This window comes from Colletotrichum karsti, assembly GCF_011947395.1.
Source record: "Colletotrichum karsti strain CkLH20 chromosome Unknown Scaffold3, whole genome shotgun sequence".
NCBI classification, from domain to species: domain Eukaryota; kingdom Fungi; phylum Ascomycota; class Sordariomycetes; order Glomerellales; family Glomerellaceae; genus Colletotrichum; species Colletotrichum karsti.
The window spans coordinates 189,638-211,848 of record NW_024065903.1 but is presented as its reverse complement, the minus strand read 5'-3'; the positions used below and the strand labels follow the sequence as shown (position 1 = coordinate 211,848).

Below are 22,211 nucleotides of genomic sequence, written 5' to 3'. Positions count from 1 at the left end.
ATGTCGACCTCTTCCCTCATCCGCGTCGCCGCCCGCGGCTCGACCACCTTCTTCCGTGCGAACCCCATCCGTTCCAGCCAGCCTCTGATGGCCCGCTCCGCCGTCCTCCTGCCCACCATCGTCGCCGGCGTCCCTGCCGCCAACAACTTCAGCACCAGCGCCCGCCTGCGCTCCGGTGACCACGCCGAGGAGACCTTTGAGGAGTTCAGCGCGAGGTGAGCCATTTATTCCGGACCTCTGATGGCTTTGGTTGTGGTTGTGGTGGTGGTTGGAACTTTCGTGGGGCGTCGTTGGGGGGAAACAGAGGTAGTGGGCGGGAAGATAGGGATGCCCGGAAAGGATTCGATTCACGACCACCAACCATCACACCACCGCCGCCCCCGCCAGCCATTGAGGCCTCTCGGTCTCTCAATCCGCTTCCCGATCCTCGTCGCTGACTTTTGAACCCAGATTCGAGAAGGAATTCGATGGCGTCCAGGACGTTTTCGAGCTTCAGGTAACAAAACCCGCCTACCGATAAACACCCGACTGCGAAATCCCTCGGGATCTGAACCTAGTTCGGCAAAAGTGGTCTGATGGGAGAAACACACCGAAGGCTGACTCTTGCACGCACAACACAACAGCGCAACCTCAACAACGCCTTCGCCTACGACTTGGTCCCCTCCCCCGCCGTTGTCGCCGCCGCCCTCAAGGCTGCCCGCCGCGTCAACGACTTCGCTACCGCCGTCCGCATCTTCGAGGGTACGCTATCTCCCAATTGAATTTTTAACCCCTTCCTCCCGCACGTGGCTTGTCACCGAAAGCGCACGCCCGAAAAAAACTTAGCTCGCGATTGAAACGACGTCAATGCGCGCGCCCGCGCCATTTTTTGAGAAATCGGAAATCGAGAAACAAGCTGACATTTTACCCACCTCCCAACAGGCATCAAGGCCAAGGTCGAGAACAAGGGCCAGTACGAGCAGTACCTCGAGGAGCTCAAGCCCCTGAGGGAAGAGCTCGGCGTCCCTCTGAAGGAGGACATCTACCCCGAGGAGAAGCACTAAATTCCCTGCCCGCGATACGGGGAAAGAACTCGATACCACCGGGGGCCGACAAGTCCAGCGAAACCGAAGTCCTTGGATGCGGCTGGGCGGAAACCTTTTCCAGGGGCCACAAACAAACCACTTGTATATTCTACGCCGGGAGGAAAACCGTGAGGGGCGGAAAGCAAATCTTGCTTAAGAGAGATGAGAGAGAGCTTGCTTTCGAGTGTGTGCCTATTGTGAGTGTCTGCGTGCGCGAAAGTGATAGATGGGGAAGGGAGTTTCTCTGGTAGTGTGATTTCAATCAAGTCCCATGTACCATTTAACAACTCTTCTCAGCTACAATCAAGATCTCATATGTTTCACAAGATATCGCATATATCACTTCAGTAACTCTCAATATTACAACAGCGATACCTGATGTATCACAAGATGTCTCATACACCAAAGCTACGGTGCTGTTATTTTAACACAGTCCTAATAACCATCCAGCAACTCTTCTCAGGCGTTATGCCAAGCAACCGGGCTCTCCTCTAGAACAACAAAATCTCATGTTTCACGAGATATCTCGTACATCATGTCGCCGACCGACCGATCAGACGTCGAAACGCGAAACCAAGCAATTTGAGTCAATTCTGTGGAGAAGGCAAGGAAGGGTGCTGCTCAGGTACTCGCTCGTACCGAGAGGTCGGGACGGATGTGGGCAGACTTGCAGAAGCAAGTTTACATTTCCCCGCGAGTAGATGATGCGTGTGTGCGTGTGTATCAGCCCTGCGGGCGATGTCACGCCACTCGAAATTCCACCGATATCATGCGAGCAAGGACGCCGGGTTACATAATGCAAAGAGTTCTCTTTCCTCTCTTGGCCTCTCTCTCTCTGTCTTCTCTCTACCAGAGAAATCTAGCTCGTCCAAATACAAGAAGCAACAACGCAGAAAACGTACAATAACCGTCCCTTCGGGCAAAGGGTATCATGCTCTAAAGCCGCATCTTCGTGACCCTTTTCCAATAGCAGCACCAATGTTCGCTCTCACCTGTCATATCTACCCGCTCATCCCTCGACCGACACTCGTCTCTTATCCACAGCTTCACTCCCTTAGATGGTTGAACCTGTGATTATTGGACGGCAAGAACTGCATGCCCGGAACCGGCGTACTGCCCGAAGAGTCGTACGGCACGGGGGAGGTGCCTCTACTAGCGGAGCCGCCCGCCGCGCGGGGCGCTCTCGGGCTCATCATGCCGAGACGCGGACTTCGGGGAACGCTCTGTTGGCGCGTTTCCCTGCGACCGTTCTTCAGCGTCCTGAGCTCCTTCTCGACACGCGTGAGCTCCTTCTCACGGTCTCGCGTGATGGCCTGGTTCTCCTCGACCTGTCTGCGCATCGCCATGATCTGCTCGTTGGCGTTGGTGTTCTGGATCTGCGCGAGGCTGCCGGCGGCCTGCTTGTGGAACTCGGCGACCTGCTCCTTGAGGATCTTGTTCTCGCGCTCGAGCTCGCTGTTAGCTTGATTGGCGGTCTGGTATACGTCTCTGGCGTAGCTCAGCTCGTTGTCGCGGCTCTCGAGCTTCTTCTCGAGCTCGGCGATCTTTGCGTGCGATTGCTCAAGCTCGTCTGTTTTCTGCTTGAACACGTCTGTAGCTACAGTGCCGGCATCTACGAGGGCCCGTTCGAGGGTTGCGGACTTCTTTTCAAGCTCTTCCTCGAGTTTCTGTACCTTGTTCTGCCATGTCTGGCATTTTTTCAAGGCCTTCTCCTCGCTTTGTTTCGCCTCCTTCTGTTGGGCCTCAAACCTGCTCCGGTCTTCAATCGCTTCCATGAGCCTCTCATGAATGTGATTGGTAGTCTTATCGTGACTCTTGACTCTTTTGGAGATGTTGGTGATGTGCTTCCGCAGGTTGTGCTCAAGAGTGGTCTTCTCCCCTAGCTGGTGCTCTAGTTCGGAAATCTAACGAATCATCAGTCAAGTGTAACAGAGCCATACTATTGGACAGCTAGTACCTTGTTGTTCAACGAGTCGAGGTGGTCCTGCGTTGTTTGAACATGCACATGGGCTGGCTTGGGGTTAAGATGACCGCGGACCGCATCATCTACACTGCCGCCAGCCTGTCCAGGAGGGGGGCTGACACGCAAACGCTTGGTGACCTCCTGATGGTCATCGTCCTGAAATTCCGATTCGATTAGCAAATGCAGCTCGACGCCTCGCCTGGGAAACAACTTACGGCTTTGCGCTTGCGACTCTTCAGCTCCTCGGCGGTCGGCGGCATTTGACTGTCCGTTTGGCTCTCGGAGTAAAGATCCAGAACCGAGTTCGGGATCGGCTCAGGTTCCCATCCAAACTTGGGTTCTGGGTCTATGACCTGGTTGGCGAAATGGGAGGTCAACCCGTCAATCATCTCTGCCTGATCATCACGGTTGATCAAGGCCCTGGACTGATACAAGGAGATGAGAAGGGCATTCTTTCGCTCCAAGTCCTCCTTGTCGTCCGGCAAGTACAGCTCGAGATGCTCAATGGAATACGTCGTCATGAGTCTGATCAGCATGGGTTTTCTGCCATTCATTTGAGCCCATTGGGTGACCACGTCCGTCCGCAAGATGCCACAGTCGAAACCGATGACGACGTCGAAGTCACTCAAGTCGTCAACGAGAGTCTGCTCCGTGTGCATAAGCAAAACGTGCAGAGAATGCTCGTCCTGACTTTCAAGCTCGTGAAGACCCTTCAGAGAATATGCCATATCATTCGTGCCGATGACAGCCTCGAGATAGCCCATTATGTTGATGTCGCGCACAATTATCAACACCTTCTTGTTACTTGTTTGTAACCTCTCCAGAAATCGTCCGACGAAGAAGTACTTGCTGTTGGTGCCCATGGCATGCTTCCTGAGATCTTCCGCTGACAGTGCGTCAATGGAAGCACCGTCGAGAGAGGCAGGCAGGTCGCAAATATCACGCAACTGATCCAGCAGCCTTCCAATGGAATCCACCAGACTTTGATCGGGTAGTTCTTCACCGTTTCGGCACATAAGAGTAAATTTCTCGATCTCCTTTTTGTACTCTGACATGGTGTTCAAATACAGAGAGCGGATGTTGGCTGGAAATGAGACAGTCACGAGGTATTCGCTCTGATCCATGGCTGTCGGAGGTCCGGATGGATATTGCTCTTCGACGTCGGGTGATGACGCAGTGCTTTTGGCTGTTGCGGTATCTTCAGCGGGCAGGATGTTTAGAGGCAGGCCTTGTTGGTGAAGCGTATTCAAGCCATCGTCAGGTTCCATCGACCGGCTGATGTCCGACGGAGATATCGTCATGGGCAGTTCCTGGACGGGTTCAGGGGGCATGAGGCCACCGGGGAAGATGTCTCCCATGTTAGCCGTTTGTGGCGGCTGGCTGACTGGGGCCTCGATGACTGGTTCCAGAGGGGCGCTGGATTGTACTGGCAATTCCGAAGAGGTGGAGTCACCCTCCATATTCCAGTCAGTCGATATGGGGAGTTGTGAATGGATTTCCATCAAGGGGTTTTCCATGGGCATCGAGAAGTCATGAGAATCAATCGTCTCAGTCCCCGGGCCACTGTCCCCGCCGACTTGCTGTTGATTTTCTCCGGACCCAGAGTACGGTTCCTCATCTCCATCGTCTTCCATGATTGACTGCGACAGCCGCATCAGCTCTTCTATAGCCGACATCGGCTCGCCATCGGTAGACGCCATGTTTGGAGGGAGACTTGACAGTCGGGTGGCTTGGGCAATAGCAGTCGGCTCGGTATGCGTGGGAGGAAGTGACCGCCTCTCAACACAAGTTCTGAAGCTTTCTTCCTGAGAGTTGTCGCGTCTGTCACCCCGGGATGCCGGTAATGGACAGCCGGAAAAAGTTGCTGATGCCCCTCTTCTAGATGCGTTCGAGGTGGATACGGTACTAGTAAAACTTAGGTGCCGCCGCTGTGGCCGACGGCGTACGGTATCAGGGACAATATCCTCTTCAGTGAGGCTGTTGGTATCGATTTGACTTGCGGAAATGTGAGGCAAGGGAAGCACCCGTTGAGCGTGCTGGGTATTGTTGCTGTCGTTTTGAGAGTCGCGTATGGTGACAAAGTCTTCGTGTTGAGTCGCGACGATTGCGGTTGGGGCTGCTTCCTGATTGGTTTCACTCGATGAACCCTCAGACTTGTTCTGCTGTGAGTGAGTGGCTTCTGAAGACGATGGCACGTCAAAATCAAAGGCAAGTTGTGTCACAAAGACAGGCGTTCCAAATCGCGACTCTTGAAGGTTATGCGCAGAATTATTCGACGTGTGACCCGCACTATCTTGTCCCGGAAAGTTGTCAACTTGGTGCGATGGAATCGATGTGTCAGAAAACGATGCCGGCACTGAATCCTGCTCTTGCGCGAGCTGAGCGGCTGCCTGGGCGGCCAAGGATGCAGAGTCCTGGGATGATGAACGCGGCCTTGCTGGTTCTGCTTCCGAAGTAGGGGCTCGAAGCTCCGGGATAATTGGAGAGGTGTTTGGTATTACCCGATGTTGGCTTTCACTGGGAAAGTATTGTGTAAAGAAGACGGGTTCTGAGAAGTCTGGATCCTCCTGCCGATCGCGGGGTTCCTGAGAGCGTTCTGGCTGCAAAGGGCTTTGTTGAGTGATAGGATGAGAGAGGTGATCTGATTCAGCAGAAAATTGTGCCTGGGATCCCGTCGTCTTACTCTGGGTAGTTCCAAGGCTGGACTGCCTTTGTGAATCCAAGATCTCACGCCCTGAGCTGATGGCACCCTGATGAGTGATTTGAAGATCGGTGGAGGCAACAATGTGCGAGTCTTGGGACTCAAATGCAGAATAGTCCTGAGAATCTGGAATGATCCGCTGGCTGAGGTTCTCCGTGAGTATCACTTGGTTATCCTCGTCCTCTAAGGCTGAGACGGGCTGTGAGCCAAAAGATGTTGAACCCTGTGAGTTTGATACACTGAGGTACTCGGTGGCATCAAAGTCTACCTTAGAGGCGATTGCGACAAAGATGTTGCTCGGGGATTCGAGAAGAATGTCCGAGGCAGCATCCGTGTCGACCTCAGAACTCGATGAAAGCGAGAGCGGCTCGCTGCGATGTCGCTTAGGAGGGTTGGGCGCGTCCTCGTCTGAATCCTCGATTTCCGAGTCACTATACGCGACTGAGCTGTTTCCGCGCTGGCGCTTGCGCCTATGAGGTGGCTGAATGGGCTGGCTACTGTCCAGAGTGTCGGCTGCTGGTGCCTGCGATGGTGCGATTTCCGATCCAGAGTCCTCGTCGCTTGTCGCAAACTCTCCTTGTTTCTTCTTCCAGTCAAATATTGCCTTCGCAGTGACGTCTTCGCTTGGATGCTTTGACTATTAACAAAAGGCCAATAAATGAAGGTGCGACTGGTCTTACCCAACTAGGAGGGTATTGTTCGCCCGTGTCCTCGTCGTCGTCCCAGTCGATCAAGTACTCGATCCGTCCACCGCGTTGCCTCTCTTGAAGAATGCTGCGTATATTATACCACTTCTTTTTCGGTGCCTCGCGGGGCTTCTTAGGTTTGTTGGAACGTCGGCGGGAACCGCTCGGCATTGACAAGATCGTGGGCCACCTCGAGGAAGGTGGTGTTTTGTTGTTGTTTGGGGACCCGTTCGCGCGTCGGGTTTGGCTTGAAAATACCCATGTATGTCGCGCGTTGTCGTTGAGTGCGTCGCAGGTCGAGGAAAAGGTGATCGGTCGCTGAAGGGACCGTGGCGGTCGCAGACGAGGCTGATAGCCGGTGCTCTCCAAGCTCTCTCTAAGCTCGCGCTGCTGCTCGGGAAACGGGTGAAAGGCACCAAGGTATGGCGCTCAGCCTGGCGTGGCTGGTGGCACTTGCCCCATCTTCAGCCAATCATTTGGCGCTATTGCGCCTGCCACCGGAGGTGGGCCAGGGACCTACCTTATCGGAGCACCCGCAGCCTCGTTGACGAGCTGCCTATCTACCTAGGGAATCAGCATCGTCAAAACTGAATGAGGACTTTAGTCGAGAACGAGCGAGCCAAAACGTTACTTGTAAAGCCATACACAGAACTCGTTCTGAATAATTCACATTTGCACTTCGCACCCCCTAGGACCTTAGTAGTCCAGTGGATTCTCAGAGCAGCATCGGAGACAGTCAAGACAGTCATTAACCATTTCAGTACATGTTTTGAGGTAGTAGCCCCGTCCTCTTAGGTCTCCACAGGAACTTCGTACCTACGGGGCCATGTTCCAGCCCAAAAAGCCGGGTCCCGGAAGGAAAAGCCCCTGGGCTGAATGGGGGCAGCGCTGAGTTCGGATCGTCGTTGATATCTCTCATATCATAAACCACATCATGCCTCTTGCTTTTGATGTACACGAGTCCCGGAAGACCCCTCTTAGCCTGCGCCAAATGAAATCCAGACCCAATTTTGATCGTTCCTTTACACGTAACCCTTACGAGCGCCCTGGAAGAAGAAGCGCACAATAAACACCTGCAGGCCACCCATCAATACGATCAAGGCGCACTGGATCATGCTGAAGTTGATGATGCGCGACTCGGTGCTTCGGACGGTACTGAAGTTTCGGTTTTCTCTGGTGCGGAAGTACTTTTGGCCTCTCGAAATGGTGGAGAGCTGGCCAGACAGCTTGAAAATGGTTTCCTCGAGGGTGCTGTGCTGCTCTGGGGAGGCACCCTGCTTGGAAGGAAGCTGGGCGCGAACCTCGTTCTCAACCTGCGTGAAGAACTACTGTTAGCATCCTATGCTATTGAATTCAAGGCATCGAAAAAGTGACGTACGGCAATCTCGAAGTCGACAAACTTCTCGGCAAATGTACTCATCTCGTTGTTGAAGCAGAATTCGTAGTCGCCAACCTGCTGGGCCGTGAAGACAAAGTCGCCCTGACGCTCCTTGGCTCCATCGAGGATGACCTTGCTGCCAGGTCCCGTCACAACGTAATCGATATCGAACGAACCACCCGATTGAACCTGCATGCATCAAATTAGCCCATTGGGAATCCAAGGCGGACGTGTCGTGGCTAGTGTCGACGTACGGCGAAGTAGAAGGCCACCTTCTCATTCTCCTTCTGGGTCTTGGCATAGAAGCAAGCCTTCTCGTTGGCATGGATCTTGTAGGTCAATGCCGTTGCAGCAACCTGAGAAACGAAGCAGGCAAAGAGCCCGCAGGCAACGGCGGATAACCTCATGGTGTTGTGGGTGGGAGCCTCTTGCGCGCGTGAGGGTATATCGATCGGCTCTGGAGCTGGGGATTCAGGACAAGCTGTCGCCAAAAGGGTCACCACGAACGGGCCACGATTGAAAGTTCGGCGCGGAAAATTGGCGCCCGCCAGAATGTAAGGTAGCCCCTTGGACGTGTGCACGGACCAGACGTCCAGCTCGATGCCGTTGGAAGGCCTAGAAGGTACGTACCTGTAGGGAACTTCGCTGTGGGAAGCTGGAAGCTGGCAGCTGGAAGGTGAGGTGGCCCCATCAGAGCTCGTGTTTCTCACCAGCCACGCTCACATGCCCAGGCCCTTTGGGCGCAAGAAATGGAATGCGCCTTTGGTGGCTTGTTATCGATCCATTAGTCGGACCCATGTTTCAGCCCGGATGGAGCATTTCATTAATCAGTGACCTCATCTCTTGCTACCGAACTGAAGCTGCCCTGTCACGTCACGTCTATTCGTACCTACCTTAGGAGCTTCTTAACCTCCTGGAGGGCGGATCGCGACTTCTTCTTCCATCATCAAACCTTCTTTCCGTTTTGGGACGCGTAGGTGCTGGGCTGGCACCTTCCTCCGTATTCTAGGCTTTTCTCCTATTTCCAGTCATTATTTATTCAACCGATCTCTCCTACTCAGCCCATCTTTTGCAAGAGCATTCGCCCACTCATAGTGTTCACATCTACCCACTTCGACGGAGCTCTCGGACACCATGGGCACCCAAGCCAAAATCGCCTTGGGTTCGTCCATCGCGTTGAGATTCGTCTCATACGTGTTTTTGCGATGGGTCAGTTTCCCCAAGTTGCATCTTCGAAATTGGTCACTAACTATTGGTTGCATTGCAGTTTCCTGGTCCAGTGAGTTCCACTTATTCACAACTTTCTACTGTGGCTTGGCAGGAGATGCTGATGAGGTTGTAGGCTGCTGTTCCCTTGAGCATTTACACCATTTTCGCCATTTTCGTACCATCCTTCATTTTGGGATACTTCAAGGAGCCAAAGTACGATGTGATTGAGGACGAGGTCGACATTACGATGAAGGAGGCCATCTCAGAGGTCGACGAGGATGAGGTTGCGACTGGTGACCAAAACGGTCATGTTGTCGCTGAAGAGATCCAGATTGAGGAGACCATCGTTGTCAGAGAGAAATCGCGACCCTGGGTTACTCTTCTCGCAGGCTCACCTAGCCCGAGCAGCCCCATCTTGTCCATCTTGACATTCCTCATCAATGTGGTGTTGGTCGCAATGACCACCGACTTCTTGTTCCGCGTTCGGCAATACCACCCAGTCGACGATCTCTCATTCGTACGTCTTGGCTACGTCTCGCACACGGAAGCCAAGTTCGTTTTGCGCGAGCCAGACCAAGCTAAGATGCCCGTCACGGTTGAGATACACATCAAAGACCCCCAGCCTCCCTTCGACAACCCCCTGTGGCAGATCGGCGGTGGCTTGAGATTCACCGACAACACAACCGACTTCACAGCTACTCTTACGGTCCCGCTGAAACACTCCCAACAGAGAATTTACGAATGGAGAACTTCCAACAACCACAGCGGAGAGTTCGTTGCTCCTCCTAAGCCGGGTCAAATGTCGGCTTTTGCAGACAACAAGTTTACTTTCCTCTCGACTTCTTGCATTCTTCCGAGATTCCCTTACAATCCTCTTGAACATCCTCTGGCTATCCCGGGAATGCGATATCTTGCGAAGGTGTTGCCCAAGTTGCAAGCGCAGTTCATGCTGTTCTTGGGCGATTTCATCTACATCGACGTCCCCAAGCGACAGGGAAAGAACGAAGAGGATTATCGTCAGAAGTACCGTCACGTTTATGCTTCTCCCGACTGGGCACCCGTTGGCCAGAACCTCAGCTGGATTCATGTGCTCGACGACCATGAGATTGGCAACGACTGGGATCTGAACACCACTGGAGTCTACCGAGCCGCCATTGACCCCTGGCATCATTACCAGGAACTGGCGAACCCTCCTCCAGCTCGTGTTGCTGGAACTAGTAACCTGCGAAGAGAGGGTGCGACGTGGTTCGAATTCCTTCAAGGTCCCGCCAGCTTCTTCATGCTTGATACTCGCTCTTACCGGTCCACTAACTCTCTGCCCTACGAACACCCGGAAAAGACGATGCTGGGCGCTGAACAGTTGGCGGACTTTTTGGACTGGCTCAACCGCCCGGAACCCAAGGGCGTGAAGTGGAAGATTGTCGCGTCCTCAATTCCTCTCACCAAGAACTGGCCCGTGAACACCAGAGACACCTGGGGAGGCTTCTTGGTCGAGAGACGCAAGGTTCTCGAAGCCATGTGGGATGCTGGTGCGAGAGGCATCGGTGTTGTCGTCGTATCTGGCGACCGACACGAATTCGCAGCAACCAAGTTCCCTCCGCCAGTCGGTGAGAGATGGCCTGAGACGGCAGCCGCGTATGAATTCTCTTGCAGCCCGCTCAATCAATTCGCTTCACCCCTTCCAACCTACAGGCAGTATGACGACGAGGATATTGCTCTGAAGTAAGTAAAGTCATATGGGTGCGTGCTGAACATGTGACTAACTCGCCATAGGTACGTTCATTCGGGAAACTCCAAGTTTGGATCTCTTACGATCGAGAATTTGGCCGAAGGTGAACAGAGCTCCCTCAAGTATAGTCTCTACGTGGATGGCGAGGAGACGTGGAACACCATGATTTTGGCACCTCCTGCAGTTGGCGGCGAGAAGACTTCATTGTGGAACAAGCTGAAGGGCAACTAAACGCGTAGGATATCGATATGCGGAGTTGCGATAGCTTACCTTTAGTATAGAAAATCGAATTCAAGAACTGTTTCCAAAAATTCGCCGAAATTTTCGTGGGTTAAAATCAGAAACATCGACGATGTTAGGAAACCGTCAATACCTGGTGCAGTGGTGACGGGTGCAAGTGCAAGCGCAAGCGCCGTGCCCACTTACACGCCTCGACGGCTCCCACATTGGCGTATCTCAATTGACATGTACGTGCCTATCTTACTGCAACGCGGAAAAACAGCAACGTCATTCGTTGTGTACCTCGCTCCGACAGTCACTTTGTGGTATTGTATGGTTCACATCTGTGTACGTATAAACATGGGAAGTATTATTTGCCAAAACCTCTGGCTGTGCTGTACCTCAACCTGGAACCAAATGTCCTTATCAACAGATTGGAAATCATGTCGACTGACATCTCTATTCCCAGTGACCTCGAATTGAATCGCATTGTTCCTTACAAAATCGCCCTTGATAGGAGCTTCATCGATCTCACCAAACAAAAGCTGAAGCTCGCTCGATATCCCGAAGAACAACATGACTTTTCTGAGGACGACTGGTCTCAGGGAGCCAAAGTAGCGAGAGTTCGACACCTCGCAGATCACTGGCTAAACAAGTATGACTGGGACGCTGAAGAGGTATGTCAACTTCGCGAATCTGCTTGCAAGAAACGCGTATTTACATCCGCCGCAGAAACGCCTCAACAGCATCTTCAACCACTACCTTGTCAAACTCGACGTCCCCGGCTACGGCCCGCTGACCCTGCACTTCACCCACACCGTATCTCCCGATCCCAACGCGATCCCGCTCCTCTTTTCCCACGGCTGGCCGGGCTCCTTCGTCGAGGCTTCGAAAATCGTGTCGGGCCTCACCAACCCATCGTCCCCCAAGCACCCGCCTTTCCACCTCGTCGCCCCTTCCATACCCGGATTCGGCTTCTCCCCAGCGCCCACCACGTCTGGCGTCGGCCCCGAGGTCGTCGCCCGCGCCTACAAGGTCCTCATGACCGACGTCCTGGGCTACCCGTGGTTCGTCACGCAGGGCGGGGACTTCGGCTCCTTCATCACGCGGTCCATCGCCATCCAGTTTCCGGGCGTCGTGCGCGCCGCGCATCTGAACATGTTTCCCGTCCCGCCTCCCACGCTCCTGCGGGCGCCGTTGGCGTATCTGCGCTGGTGCCTCTCGGGGCTCTTCTACACAGACTTCGAAAAGGAGGCGGTTCGCGTGCGGAGAAACTTCGAGACGGATCAGAGCGGCTATCTCGAGCAGCAGCGCACCCGGCCGCAGACCCTTGGCTTCGCGTTAGGTGATTCACCCCTGGGGTTGTTGGCGTGGTTCGTTGAGAAGTTCCACGACTGGGCGGGTGTCCATGAGGCGCTCGGTGACGACGAGGTCATCACGCTAGTGATGATGCATTGGATCCAGGGAGCTACGCCCGGACTGAGGTTCTACCGCGAGGCGTTCGGGGAGCGGAGGGAGGCGGAGAGGACTTTCGAGACGTATGTTGCTGTGCCGACTGGTGTAAGTATGTATGCGAAGGAGCAACTTCATGTGAGTGTCCCGTTCTTATCTGAAGTTGATACACCGCAAGCTAACATGTTCCGCGTCATCTAGTGTCCAAAAGATTGGGCTCAGCAGGCGGCCAACATCCAGTTCTGGAGAGAGCATGAACGCGGAGGGCACTTCTCCAGTTTGGAATGTCCTGAAAAATTCATCAAGGACATGAGAGACTTCTTTTCATCGCCTTCAGTTCTCAAGTCCATTCACGAGGTGGCATGACGCCCGGCGTAAATGCTTCAAAGTTCAAAATAAACGCTGTCGCTATCAAGCAAATCCCCAGAGTCTGCGAAGTTCAGCAGATCGATCCGACGTTTTCCAGCCTGTTTCCTTCTCAATCCTAGCTAACTGCTTGAGTAAAGCCAGCTTCTCCAGGGCGTACTCCTCCTCGTTCTCGAAGCATTCGTCGTAAGTGCTGTGGGTTTGCCCTTCAGTACCCGCCTGTCTCTTTTGACGAGAGACGTTGGCGAACGCCCGCCCGGCAATGAAGAGCGGCTGGAGATGGTTTACCCAGTTTGCACTATACCGCATGTTAATTGCAATATCGCACGCAAAAGTCCCAGCATCGTGACTTACTGGTTGTCGTTTGATATGGATATGCCGCCGAGTTCCCGGGCGTGCCATAATGCGTCATACTAAGAGAACGTCAGCCAGCATAAGGTACGGTTTCTCCACTGTGGTGTCAAACTGCCAACAGGGGGGACGGCAATAGAAGGCATTGCAACCTGAATGCGCTTACCATGTCTTTCTCTGTTGCATCTACGCTAACGAGGCCCGTTTCTAGCAGGAGAATGGAGCCCGCGTGGAAGAAGGTGTTCCCACATACTCTCAGACTCAGCTTTGAACAGGTAATAGAATTATGGCAGGCTATCACTTACTTGACGCCGACTGGGTGAATATAGTGATTGGGAATGGACTACCAGTGCCCCGTGGATCTGTCCTAAGAAGCGGGCGAACGTCCCGTGGCCGGAACTTCCACCATAGACTCAGGTCATCCCAGAGCTTTTGAGTCACGGCTGATTTATGTGCCTCTGATATGGTGGCTGACGTGGGCGCAGACGCAATCAAGTTGATGATCTTTGCGAAGATCAAGATGGCCAAGTTGCAGTAGTCATCGGTGTTCCCGTTTGCCGACGCAGATTGTATGGAATCATCTATTACCCAACATCCGGTTGATAGCAGAGTTGTCTCTCCAATCAGGAAAGCCGCCCAGATGTCTTTGCCAGCGTCAGTGGGAAGATGACGAGAAGCTCTGAGGCCCGACACATACCGATCCTGGCAAACGCCCAAAAGCAGGACTTCACAATACCACTGGTAGAGCCGCCCCAGTTGCGACTTTTCAATAGCCCTGCGCAACCCTAGAGGCAGGTCAGCAGGAGCCGGTGGGTTGTCCGGTGCGTGACGTACCCTAAGATGGCGTCTCCATTCAGACACGCTAGATGCCATCATCTCGTAAACGCATAGCAATGTACATGCAGCGAGGATACAGGTGTCCGCCTCCGCTGGGTCTTGGTGTATGAGAAGTTGAATGGTGTACTGGTATAGCTCCAGCGCGGTCCGTCTCTGCCGGCCCCTGAGCGTTTCTACTTGGCGAGATGAGAGTGAAAGAGCAGCTGCCATGAACGCCTTCGATTCCATCATGGTGTGAATACTCTTAACCGTAAAGTGTTGCTCAGAATCTGTAGTCTCACACCAGGTTCCCGTATCACGGAGATAGGCCAGAATCAGGTGTGCCTGCTCCATTTTTGAGATTGGGAGGTCGAGTTCCGGCAGCGGTGACGCATCTGCGAAAACGGCTTGGCCCAAGGAGAATGGTGCTGTATATGGTCTGCCTGTATCTGGCAATGAGCTTGTGTGTTGGTGTGCGTTCGCATCAACTGTGATGATGGGTAGGTTATGGTGGGGGCTAGACTGTGGGATAACGCCTGGTGTCATCCAGGGGTCTTGAACTGTTGCTTCGACATCTTGCGTGCTTGGGTCTACTATGGGCCCAGTGAGCGATTCGGCATCAGAAAGAGATGCAGCGTTATCCAAAGGCTCTTCTGCATCCGAGGTCGGTGGTGTTGACGTATCTCGATCGCCCTGATAATGTCTCAATATCTTGTCTGTGTCATCAACGAACTATGAAAATAACCAAGATTAGTAAATCTTTTGACGGATCCTACAGGCACCCAGGGGATTGAAAAACGTACGCGCTGGCTTCCATCCGTATCCACCTGTTGGTTGTCGTCAGACTGCCTTTGCTCCTCGATAGCGAGAAGTGCAGCCTCATCCTCCGCGGAAAGGCTAAGCGCTCGCGACGGATGAAAAGAGACCTTGACGCCCCAAGCGCATCCGTCCCCCCGGAACTCGCAATTTCGGCATCGAGGCCGGGCTCCGTCGCCTATGTGTTGCGTTCGCTGGTTAGTTGCTTCATCCAGGCTCTGCGGAGTCCAGCCCAGAACACCCACACTTTCGCTTCCTGCTCCTGCAAGGAAGACTAAACACCTGTCAGGATCCAGATCTTGAAGAGCCAATGAACTGATTTCCATACCATCCTGATCGAGTTCTTGTTTTCAGGGGTCTCTTGTAAGTCCCACCGTACGGACCGGATACCCCAGCCGCCGAGTCTGCCATCAGGTTCTTCGCAAACTGCAGTGAGACATAGCAAGTGTGCTGACAGTAAGATCTGTAGTTGTGAAGTGAGAATTGTGCCTCGCAGGAGGCTTGTACTTGCTGCACTGGGGTTGAGGGCCATGTGACCTTTAAAGCAAAGCGCAAGCGCAAGCTCACATTTGTCATCACGCTGGGGCCTCACAAACTTATTCCAAAGGGCAACTCTAGCCAGCGCTTACACTTGCCTCAATTCTGTATCACCGGACATCACTTACACAACGGATTTTGAGCTGACTGCTTTGATGGATTCATCAAGTTATCCGGGGTTCGATTGAAACCCCACGGGGAATGCATGGAGAATCACCCTGATGCCTCGTGTAAGTCATGATCATGTATAAATCAGTTCAAGATGGCCTGGTATATCAACTACTTTCTGGTCGAGGTATCACTATTCTTCTCCCACAGTCTCTAGCTAGAAACAAAGTTGGGATTGTCTGCATCGATATTGCTTTTCGTTGTTTCGTGACATTCTTCTCTTTATCTAGTTCAATCATCAGATATGGACTCCAAAGAAGTGATCATCATTGGTGGTGGGATATCGGGCCTCGGTATGGCCATACAACTCAAGCGTCTCTTGAAGCATCAAAACTTCACCATATACGAGAAGTCCGAAAACATCGGCGGCACTTGGTGGCACAATCAATATCCAGCTTGTGCCTGCGACATCCCAAGTCACTTCTACTCCTACAGCTTCGCCTTAAAACCCGATTGGACAACAACCTACCCGGGAAGAGACGAGTTGCATCAATACTTCTTCTCCGTGGCCGAGAAGTTCGACATCATTCCCCATTGTCGCTTCAACTCCAGGTGTATTGGTCTTGTTTGGAACTCCGACACTTCTACTTGGAGCTGTACTTTCGAAGAAACTAACACGGGCGAAACGTTTGTCAAAGTCGCCCCTGTGGTTGTCAGCGCCATTGGAACACTGGATCGACCCTACATACCTGAGATAAACGGTGCAGAGTCCTTCAGAGGGGACATATTCCACAGCGCACGTTGGGATCACTCGGTCGATTTGGAGAATAAGAATGTTGTCATACTCGGGAATGGCGCCTCGGCAACGCAGTTCGTTCCCGAGCTGGTCAAGCACGCCGGGCCTCGAGGGAAAGTCACGCAGCTCGTCAAGAGTGCACACTGGTGGACCAAGCGGGTGAGTACACACAAGCCCACTCTCACAACCTTCAAGTCTGACTGCTTCTATCTACCTAGGGCAACCCGAGATATTCCACTTCCTGGAAGGTCATGATGAGATATGTCCCCTTTGCCATGCGCCTCTATCGAGTCTATCTCGCATGGCAACTTGAGAGCGTCTTCTTCTCCTTCCTCATGACGGACGACGGCGCTAGAAAACGACAAAAGATTCGCGACGCCACTTTAGAATACATCGAGCATAACGCCCCCGCCAAGTATCGAGAGATCTTGACTCCAGACTACGAGCCTGGTTGCAAACGCCGCGTCAACACCGCAACTTATCTCGACTGTCTCTACTCGCCAAAGATGCACCTCGCAAAAGAAAGAGCCGTCAAGATCGAGGAAAATAGCGTGGTAACAGATAGCGGCTCCCGATATGACGCCGACGTGATCATCTTCGCAACGGGCTTCATGACCCAGAAGTGGCTCTTCCCAATGGAGGTCAAGGGCGTGGACGGCAGAGACATCCATGAAGTCTGGGACTCGAAAGGGGGCGCGGAAGCCTACAAAGGAACCATTGTCACTGGTTTCCCCAACTTCTTCATCTTATACGGGCCGAACGCCGCGACAGGACAGCATTCTGTCATCTTTCACTCCGAATGCCAAATCAACTACGCTTGCCGCCTGCTCCGGCCAGTCCTGACGGGCTCATCGCAGGCTGACTCCATCATGGTCAAGCCGGAGGCTCAGAAGAGAGACCAGGTGTGGGTGCACGGGAAGCTGGAGAACTTGGTCTTTAACAGCGGGTGTCAGAGCTGGTGGATGGATCCGAAAACGAAGAAGAACACTTTCATTTACCCCGACCCGATGTACAAGTACTGGCTGCGGACCATCTTCCCAATCTGGTCGGACTTTGAGATTCGACGCGGTGAAGGAAAGCAGACCTCTATGAGTAAACTTGTACTTGGCGCCGTTCTCAGTCTTGGGCTGGGAGTGGTGGCCGTTGCTTCTCAGGTAGGCTTGGGGAATACCTGGCAGCTCTCATAACTTATTTGATACCGGTGTCACATAGTTCCAGCTCTGAATATGATCCTGTCGTGTTACATCTTTGATTCAAAATCATACCCGTTGTATAGGTCTTTCGACTCACTCTAGTTGCTTGCTGACGCAATCTTTTAACGGTCGTTGTCCCCAGATCCAAAAGTATTCCAAACCCATCTGAACCCCCTTTTCCTCAACGCCTCTCATGATCTCCCGTTCAATTCGATCAATATCACCCGACGTCTTGATCGTCTCCGCACCGCCATCCTGGATCACCACCGACAGCGAGGGCCTGACCTGACGCTGGACAGCAAGCGTGGTGTTGTCTCTCAGGCCCCCATCCGCCGCCCATGTGCTCCAGATCTTTTGATCACAGTCTCGCAGCCCGGCAGTCTCGAACTTCTGTGCAAGACCAGAAGGTATGCTGTTATCGTCAATAAGATGCCGTCCTTAACCAAGGCATGGAAACAAGCCTCTGAGTATGGGAGACTCACAAAGGATCCCTTCCAACACTCGCGCCATGCCGCATGATGGCCCACCACCATTCATCATACGCTCTGCTCGGGGGATACGCCCTAATAAACAACCACGACGTGTCTTCCCACAGCAACCACCCACCGGGCCTCAGCAGCGCGACCAAGTTCTTCACGATGACGTCCCAATCCGCGGTCGTCAACCCCAGCGCCAATAATCTGACATGTACCAGATCAAACGTGCCCCGCAGATCCTCCGGGAACAGTTCCCGCACGTCATGCACCCGGAAATCCAGACTCGGCTGCACGGGTCTCAGCGGCGGGGACAACGGCGGGGGTGGGATCGGAGGCGTCGGCGGTCGCGGGGGAAACTTGCGCGGGTCGAGGTCAAAGCCGATCAATTCGGCGCGGACGGGGAGGATGTCGGTGAGGGATGTTAGCCAGACGCCGCTCCCCGTGCCGATGTCCGCGACCCGGGGCCGTTCCTTCGAGAGGAGGGATTTGAGGATTGTAGGAGGGAGGAGCGTTCCGGTTAGAGGGGTCCAGATGTTGAAGTGGTCGAAGGCCTCGCATTCTAGCTCGTCGTCGATGTTGCGGTGGTTGAGATTGGATATCGTGTCGGTCCAGGACTCCATGATGTTAGCCGTTCTTGTTGCTCCGATGTTTCTTTCGTCTCGCAATTCACCAATGATTTACCGGAGCTAGCTGCTCGTCTTTTTGCAAAATCTGAGATATATATCAGTGTCAGACTCGTGAAGGTGTGAGACCGCGATGAGTGGTGAAAGAAAGCGCTAGCTCACCTGTGCATAACGCAATATAGATGACGAAACATTCATGCCGAAGCGACCGAGTGTATTGTCCTCCTCCAACAAGTAAGTCTCTTAAAACTGAAGCTTCCAGAAGTTCTTGAACTGCGATGTCATAGCTCGGGCACATCAGATGGGAAAAGGACCGGGCTTCCCTGGACGGGAAAGTCAAACGCTGAAAAGAGCCAACCATCATTCGAACCATCGCCTCCACCCTCTCTAGATACAAAGTATTGCTTGAACAACACTAACATGTGTGAGCTTCTGTCAGCTTCTCCCAAATAAGTGGCGGTGTAAGTGACGAATCATTCTCTATTTCCAGCGGAGACCAATTCATACGAACTCAACTCGTTCATGCCGTGTCATCATTGTCTTTGCCAAAAGTGTAGTCTTACATGACTATTCTTCTTTTCATTCCCGCTAAACTTTGGTTTTCAATGAACGAAGCACCTTGAATCATAAATCAGGCGAATTATTGGTCTTCCAAGCCTCCGCCTTAATGTGGCTTTTTCGGCAGCGACAATGGCGAATGATATCGAACCAACTCCTTGAAGCTACGTGGTTTTTGAAGGCTCGGTTCTCTAGCATTCATTGTGCCTGCTACTTCGTCAGTTCGGAAGAAAGGAGTCAGTCTCTTCTCCCGTACGGGACGCTGTGGAATCCTCATGTGGCTAAACTTTCGCGCGGGCCCGGGAGTCTGACAAATGCGATTGCCGGACTCTGGAGGACGTACCTCTGTATGAGACTGAGGATGACGATCCGCGGGTTGGTATGCGTGTGGCTGGCGTATGGCCGGACCTGGATCAGAGAGGTCGGGGCTGTCATCGTATCGATGTAGAGAAGGCCCGGGGTCCCGGCGTTGCCCCTCGCCAGTTCGCTGTCTCGGCTCAGCATATCGGTTCCTTTGCGTCATGGCACTAGATCCAGGAGGTACTAAGCGTCCAGAATTCGGATCCGGACCGCCTGGGCGAGAGATCTTCAGAGGCGCCGGCTGGTTCATGATCAGCCCTACATCTTTCACAATTCTCAACTGCGGAAGGACAGCCACACCGGGATAACTCACCATCGCCTCTATACGAGCCTGCGTGTCAGGGGACGAGAGCTCACGCCATTGAGCATCTTCAACCATGGCCTCCACTTCGAGTTGACCATCTCTCGAAGGCGGCGGCGTGCTGTGGTTGCGCCGTTGCAAATCCGACCTGCGCCGCTGGCGTCGCATCGACAGCGAACCCTGCTCGGAAGTCCCATGCGTGATCGAGCCGTGTGGTGAAGTGCGCCTAGACGGGTTGCTGGAAGAGCGGCGGTTGAACTTTTTGCTCGTCGGAGTTGACTGAAGGCTCGAGTTGGGTCTGCTTGAGACGTGCTGGTCATTGATGTCCCTGCGATTTGACACTGGAGAGCGCCCTCGTTGTTGCGATTGTGAACGTCGCGGTGGTTCTGGTCTGGGTCCGGCAGGAAACTTCGACGCTGGTGGATTTTGGGGCCGTGATCGTTGTTCTCGTTGTTCTCGGCCGCAGTGTATTGGAATTCGACTAACCTGCTGTTTGCGTTGGTGGTGCGGCTGGTTCGATTGTCGCTGCTGCTGTTGCTGTCGATTTCGATGTTGCTGTTGATGTGGTGGCTCGAGTCGTCGATCTTGTTGTTGCTGTCCCTGCTGTCTACGTCGCTCGTTTTGTTGCTGTTCTTGCTGCTGATGCTGTGAACGATCGTGTTGTTGAATCCGCTGGTCATGTTCTCGTTGTTGCTGCTGTCGAACTCGCTCATCTTGCTGTTGTTGCTCTTGTAGTCGATCTTGTTCCCGCTGTGTCTCCCGACGCTCCTGCTCCTGCTCCTGCTCACGTTCTAGTTGTCGTTGTCGTTGTCGTTCAGCTTCCCGCTCCATTTGCCTTTCAATCTCCCGTTGACGCCTTCGTTCCTCCTCACCCCGCCTCTTCTGCTCGTCCTGGTGCCTCCTGAAATCATCATTTGGCGGCAGCGAGGGCGGCTTGGACGGCGAGACCGGCGGCGAAGAGTTCCGATTCGTATTCAAACATCTAAACGTCTCTCTCGTGCCCGGCGGGTTCGTCGTGGGCAGGCCATCGGCTTGCGTCGCCGCTCCGCAAGGGAAGATGCCCTTGCAGTAGCAGACCAGGAGACCCAGTAGCCAGAGGCCGATGAAGATGCTTGAGATGCCCACGAGGGCGAAGGTCGCCTCTCTGGGGATGGGCTCCTTGTTGGTGATGCTGAAGAAGAGAGTGACGATGATGAAGATGAGGAGCATGAGGATCATGAGCCAGGGCAAGATCTTTGCCGTCAAGTCGGAGAAGACCTTGTCCGAGTCCAGACGGAGCATTTTTGGCGGTTTCGAAGCCGGGGAGACAATTTCGGAGTGGTCAATGGTGTAAGGCTTGGGCTTGGAGTTGCTATCCCCGTGAGTTGCCAGACATTGGTTGATATACACTCAGGCTCCCTTGATGATCAAAGTACCAAATGGACCAATCATGAACATATGAGAAGAACATGGCAACGAATAGTAAACAACTGACTTTTCATGAATCTATCTTGAGTTTTCCCTCCTATGATATCGTACAGAATGTCTTATTGCTCATGAAAGTATGTAAAGAAGAAGCGAAACGCCGTCTCAAATGGCAGATCCACGATGAAAGCCTACTCAGGACGTCGATACGGTTCGTAGTGAGACCGCCGCGGCTGCCTTGCTTCCCTGGGACTACGAGGATTCCACACGCTGAAAGACACCGGCGTGGCAGGCAGCTCGACAGGCGGTTCGCTCCCCACTGAGTCTGGGCTATAGTGCTTGAAGGCGTACTGTTGCGTGTGCGGCTTCGTCGCCATGTTGTATGCCGGCGGCGGGGAGTTGTATCGCGGGAGGGGCATGTCTTGTTCGGAATGGTTCTCCCGTAACTGTTGCCATGGTCGGGGAAACTTCGCGGAAGCGACTTTTTCTGAGATGGCTCGTCGCTTGAACCATAACAGGCACGTCAATACCGCCACGGAGGCGACTGCGGCGACGGTCGTTCCCGCGATAACACCACCGGATGTAGACTTTTCGGAAGAGGCGTTTGCAGATGCCTCGTTTGCTGGAGGGGCTGTCGTGGATGGAGTTGGAATGTCCTGGCTTCTGCTGACAGACGGCACATTTGATGCTGGAAGCCGGTCCGCGGTCGTAGTCGCTGTCTCAGCAGCCCCTGTCGCGGTTGTCTCGCTCCCAGGCGACGTGGAAACGACGGCAGTCTTTGTCCTTGTCACAACGGTGCTGGTGCTGGCGGTGCTTCCAGGCTCTTCGTCCTTATCCAACACGCAGGCAGACCCGCCTCGACATTTGTATCCGAATGGACAGCACTGTTTGCCACATTTCGGCAGAGACTCGTCCAGTTTCGTGGTGTGTATCGGACTGTCCGGGTTTTCGACGACATCTTGGGCGGTGATGTCGCAAATTATGGTGGATATTGCCTCGCATGATGCGCCTTTCGGGCAGCAAAGGGCTGTGGTGTTGGATGCCACGACCATGCATGTCTTGTCGCTGGGACAGCAAAAGTAGTCGGGAGTGCCATTTCCGCAGG

At 53.5% G+C, this 22,211-nt stretch overlaps 9 protein-coding genes across 9 annotated transcripts; 4 read left to right on the top strand and 5 right to left on the bottom strand.

The window, feature by feature from the left end:
- On the top strand, positions 1-1,043 carry CkaCkLH20_01177 (cytochrome c oxidase polypeptide vi; the record flags this gene model as incomplete). The annotated part of the gene is made up of 4 exons (XM_038883896.1): positions 1-215; positions 451-496; positions 558-741; positions 922-1,043. The coding sequence occupies 4 exons, from the start codon at positions 1-3 to the stop codon at positions 1,041-1,043; spliced, it is 567 nt and encodes a 188-aa protein (XP_038750488.1).
- A 1,067-nt stretch (positions 1,044-2,110) lies between these two features.
- On the bottom strand, positions 2,111-6,676 carry CkaCkLH20_01176 (endosomal cargo receptor; the record flags this gene model as incomplete). The annotated part of the gene is made up of 7 exons (XM_038883895.1): positions 2,111-2,968; positions 3,022-3,183; positions 3,243-4,832; positions 4,974-5,206; positions 5,759-6,365; positions 6,409-6,502; positions 6,564-6,676. The coding sequence occupies 7 exons, from the start codon at positions 6,674-6,676 to the stop codon at positions 2,111-2,113; spliced, it is 3,657 nt and encodes a 1,218-aa protein (XP_038750487.1).
- A 760-nt stretch (positions 6,677-7,436) lies between these two features.
- On the bottom strand, positions 7,437-8,199 carry CkaCkLH20_01175 (emp24/gp25L/p24 family/GOLD; the record flags this gene model as incomplete). Its single annotated transcript, XM_038883894.1, has 3 exons — positions 7,437-7,727; positions 7,793-7,981; positions 8,047-8,199. The coding sequence occupies 3 exons, from the start codon at positions 8,197-8,199 to the stop codon at positions 7,437-7,439; spliced, it is 633 nt and encodes a 210-aa protein (XP_038750486.1).
- Positions 8,200-8,926: 727 nt separating this feature from the next.
- On the top strand, positions 8,927-10,961 carry CkaCkLH20_01174 (PhoD-like phosphatase; the record flags this gene model as incomplete). Its single annotated transcript, XM_038883893.1, has 4 exons — positions 8,927-9,001; positions 9,060-9,071; positions 9,135-10,723; positions 10,775-10,961. The coding sequence occupies 4 exons, from the start codon at positions 8,927-8,929 to the stop codon at positions 10,959-10,961; spliced, it is 1,863 nt and encodes a 620-aa protein (XP_038750485.1).
- Positions 10,962-11,392: 431 nt separating this feature from the next.
- Positions 11,393-12,767, top strand: CkaCkLH20_01173 (epoxide hydrolase; the record flags this gene model as incomplete). Its single annotated transcript, XM_038883892.1, has 3 exons — positions 11,393-11,626; positions 11,682-12,539; positions 12,603-12,767. The coding sequence occupies 3 exons, from the start codon at positions 11,393-11,395 to the stop codon at positions 12,765-12,767; spliced, it is 1,257 nt and encodes a 418-aa protein (XP_038750484.1).
- A 45-nt stretch (positions 12,768-12,812) lies between these two features.
- On the bottom strand, positions 12,813-14,288 carry CkaCkLH20_01172 (uncharacterized protein; the record flags this gene model as incomplete). Its single annotated transcript, XM_038883891.1, has 6 exons — positions 12,813-13,065; positions 13,122-13,180; positions 13,285-13,370; positions 13,424-13,762; positions 13,816-13,903; positions 13,953-14,288. The coding sequence occupies 6 exons, from the start codon at positions 14,286-14,288 to the stop codon at positions 12,813-12,815; spliced, it is 1,161 nt and encodes a 386-aa protein (XP_038750483.1).
- A 1,411-nt stretch (positions 14,289-15,699) lies between these two features.
- On the top strand, positions 15,700-17,378 carry CkaCkLH20_01171 (uncharacterized protein; the record flags this gene model as incomplete). The annotated part of the gene is made up of 2 exons (XM_038883890.1): positions 15,700-16,350; positions 16,410-17,378. 2 exons carry the CDS (start codon positions 15,700-15,702, stop codon positions 17,376-17,378), a joined length of 1,620 nt encoding a protein of 539 aa, XP_038750482.1.
- Positions 17,379-17,477: 99 nt separating this feature from the next.
- On the bottom strand, positions 17,478-20,983 carry CkaCkLH20_01170 (methyltransferase domain-containing protein; the record flags this gene model as incomplete). Its single annotated transcript, XM_038883889.1, has 6 exons — positions 17,478-17,796; positions 17,867-18,474; positions 19,385-19,642; positions 19,715-20,003; positions 20,045-20,493; positions 20,780-20,983. 6 exons carry the CDS (start codon positions 20,981-20,983, stop codon positions 17,478-17,480), a joined length of 2,127 nt encoding a protein of 708 aa, XP_038750481.1.
- Positions 20,984-21,297: 314 nt separating this feature from the next.
- Positions 21,298-22,158, bottom strand: CkaCkLH20_01169 (uncharacterized protein; the record flags this gene model as incomplete). Its single annotated transcript, XM_038883888.1, has 1 exon — positions 21,298-22,158. One exon carries the CDS (start codon positions 22,156-22,158, stop codon positions 21,298-21,300), a length of 861 nt encoding a protein of 286 aa, XP_038750480.1.
- Between the last annotated feature and the right edge of the window lie 53 nt (positions 22,159-22,211).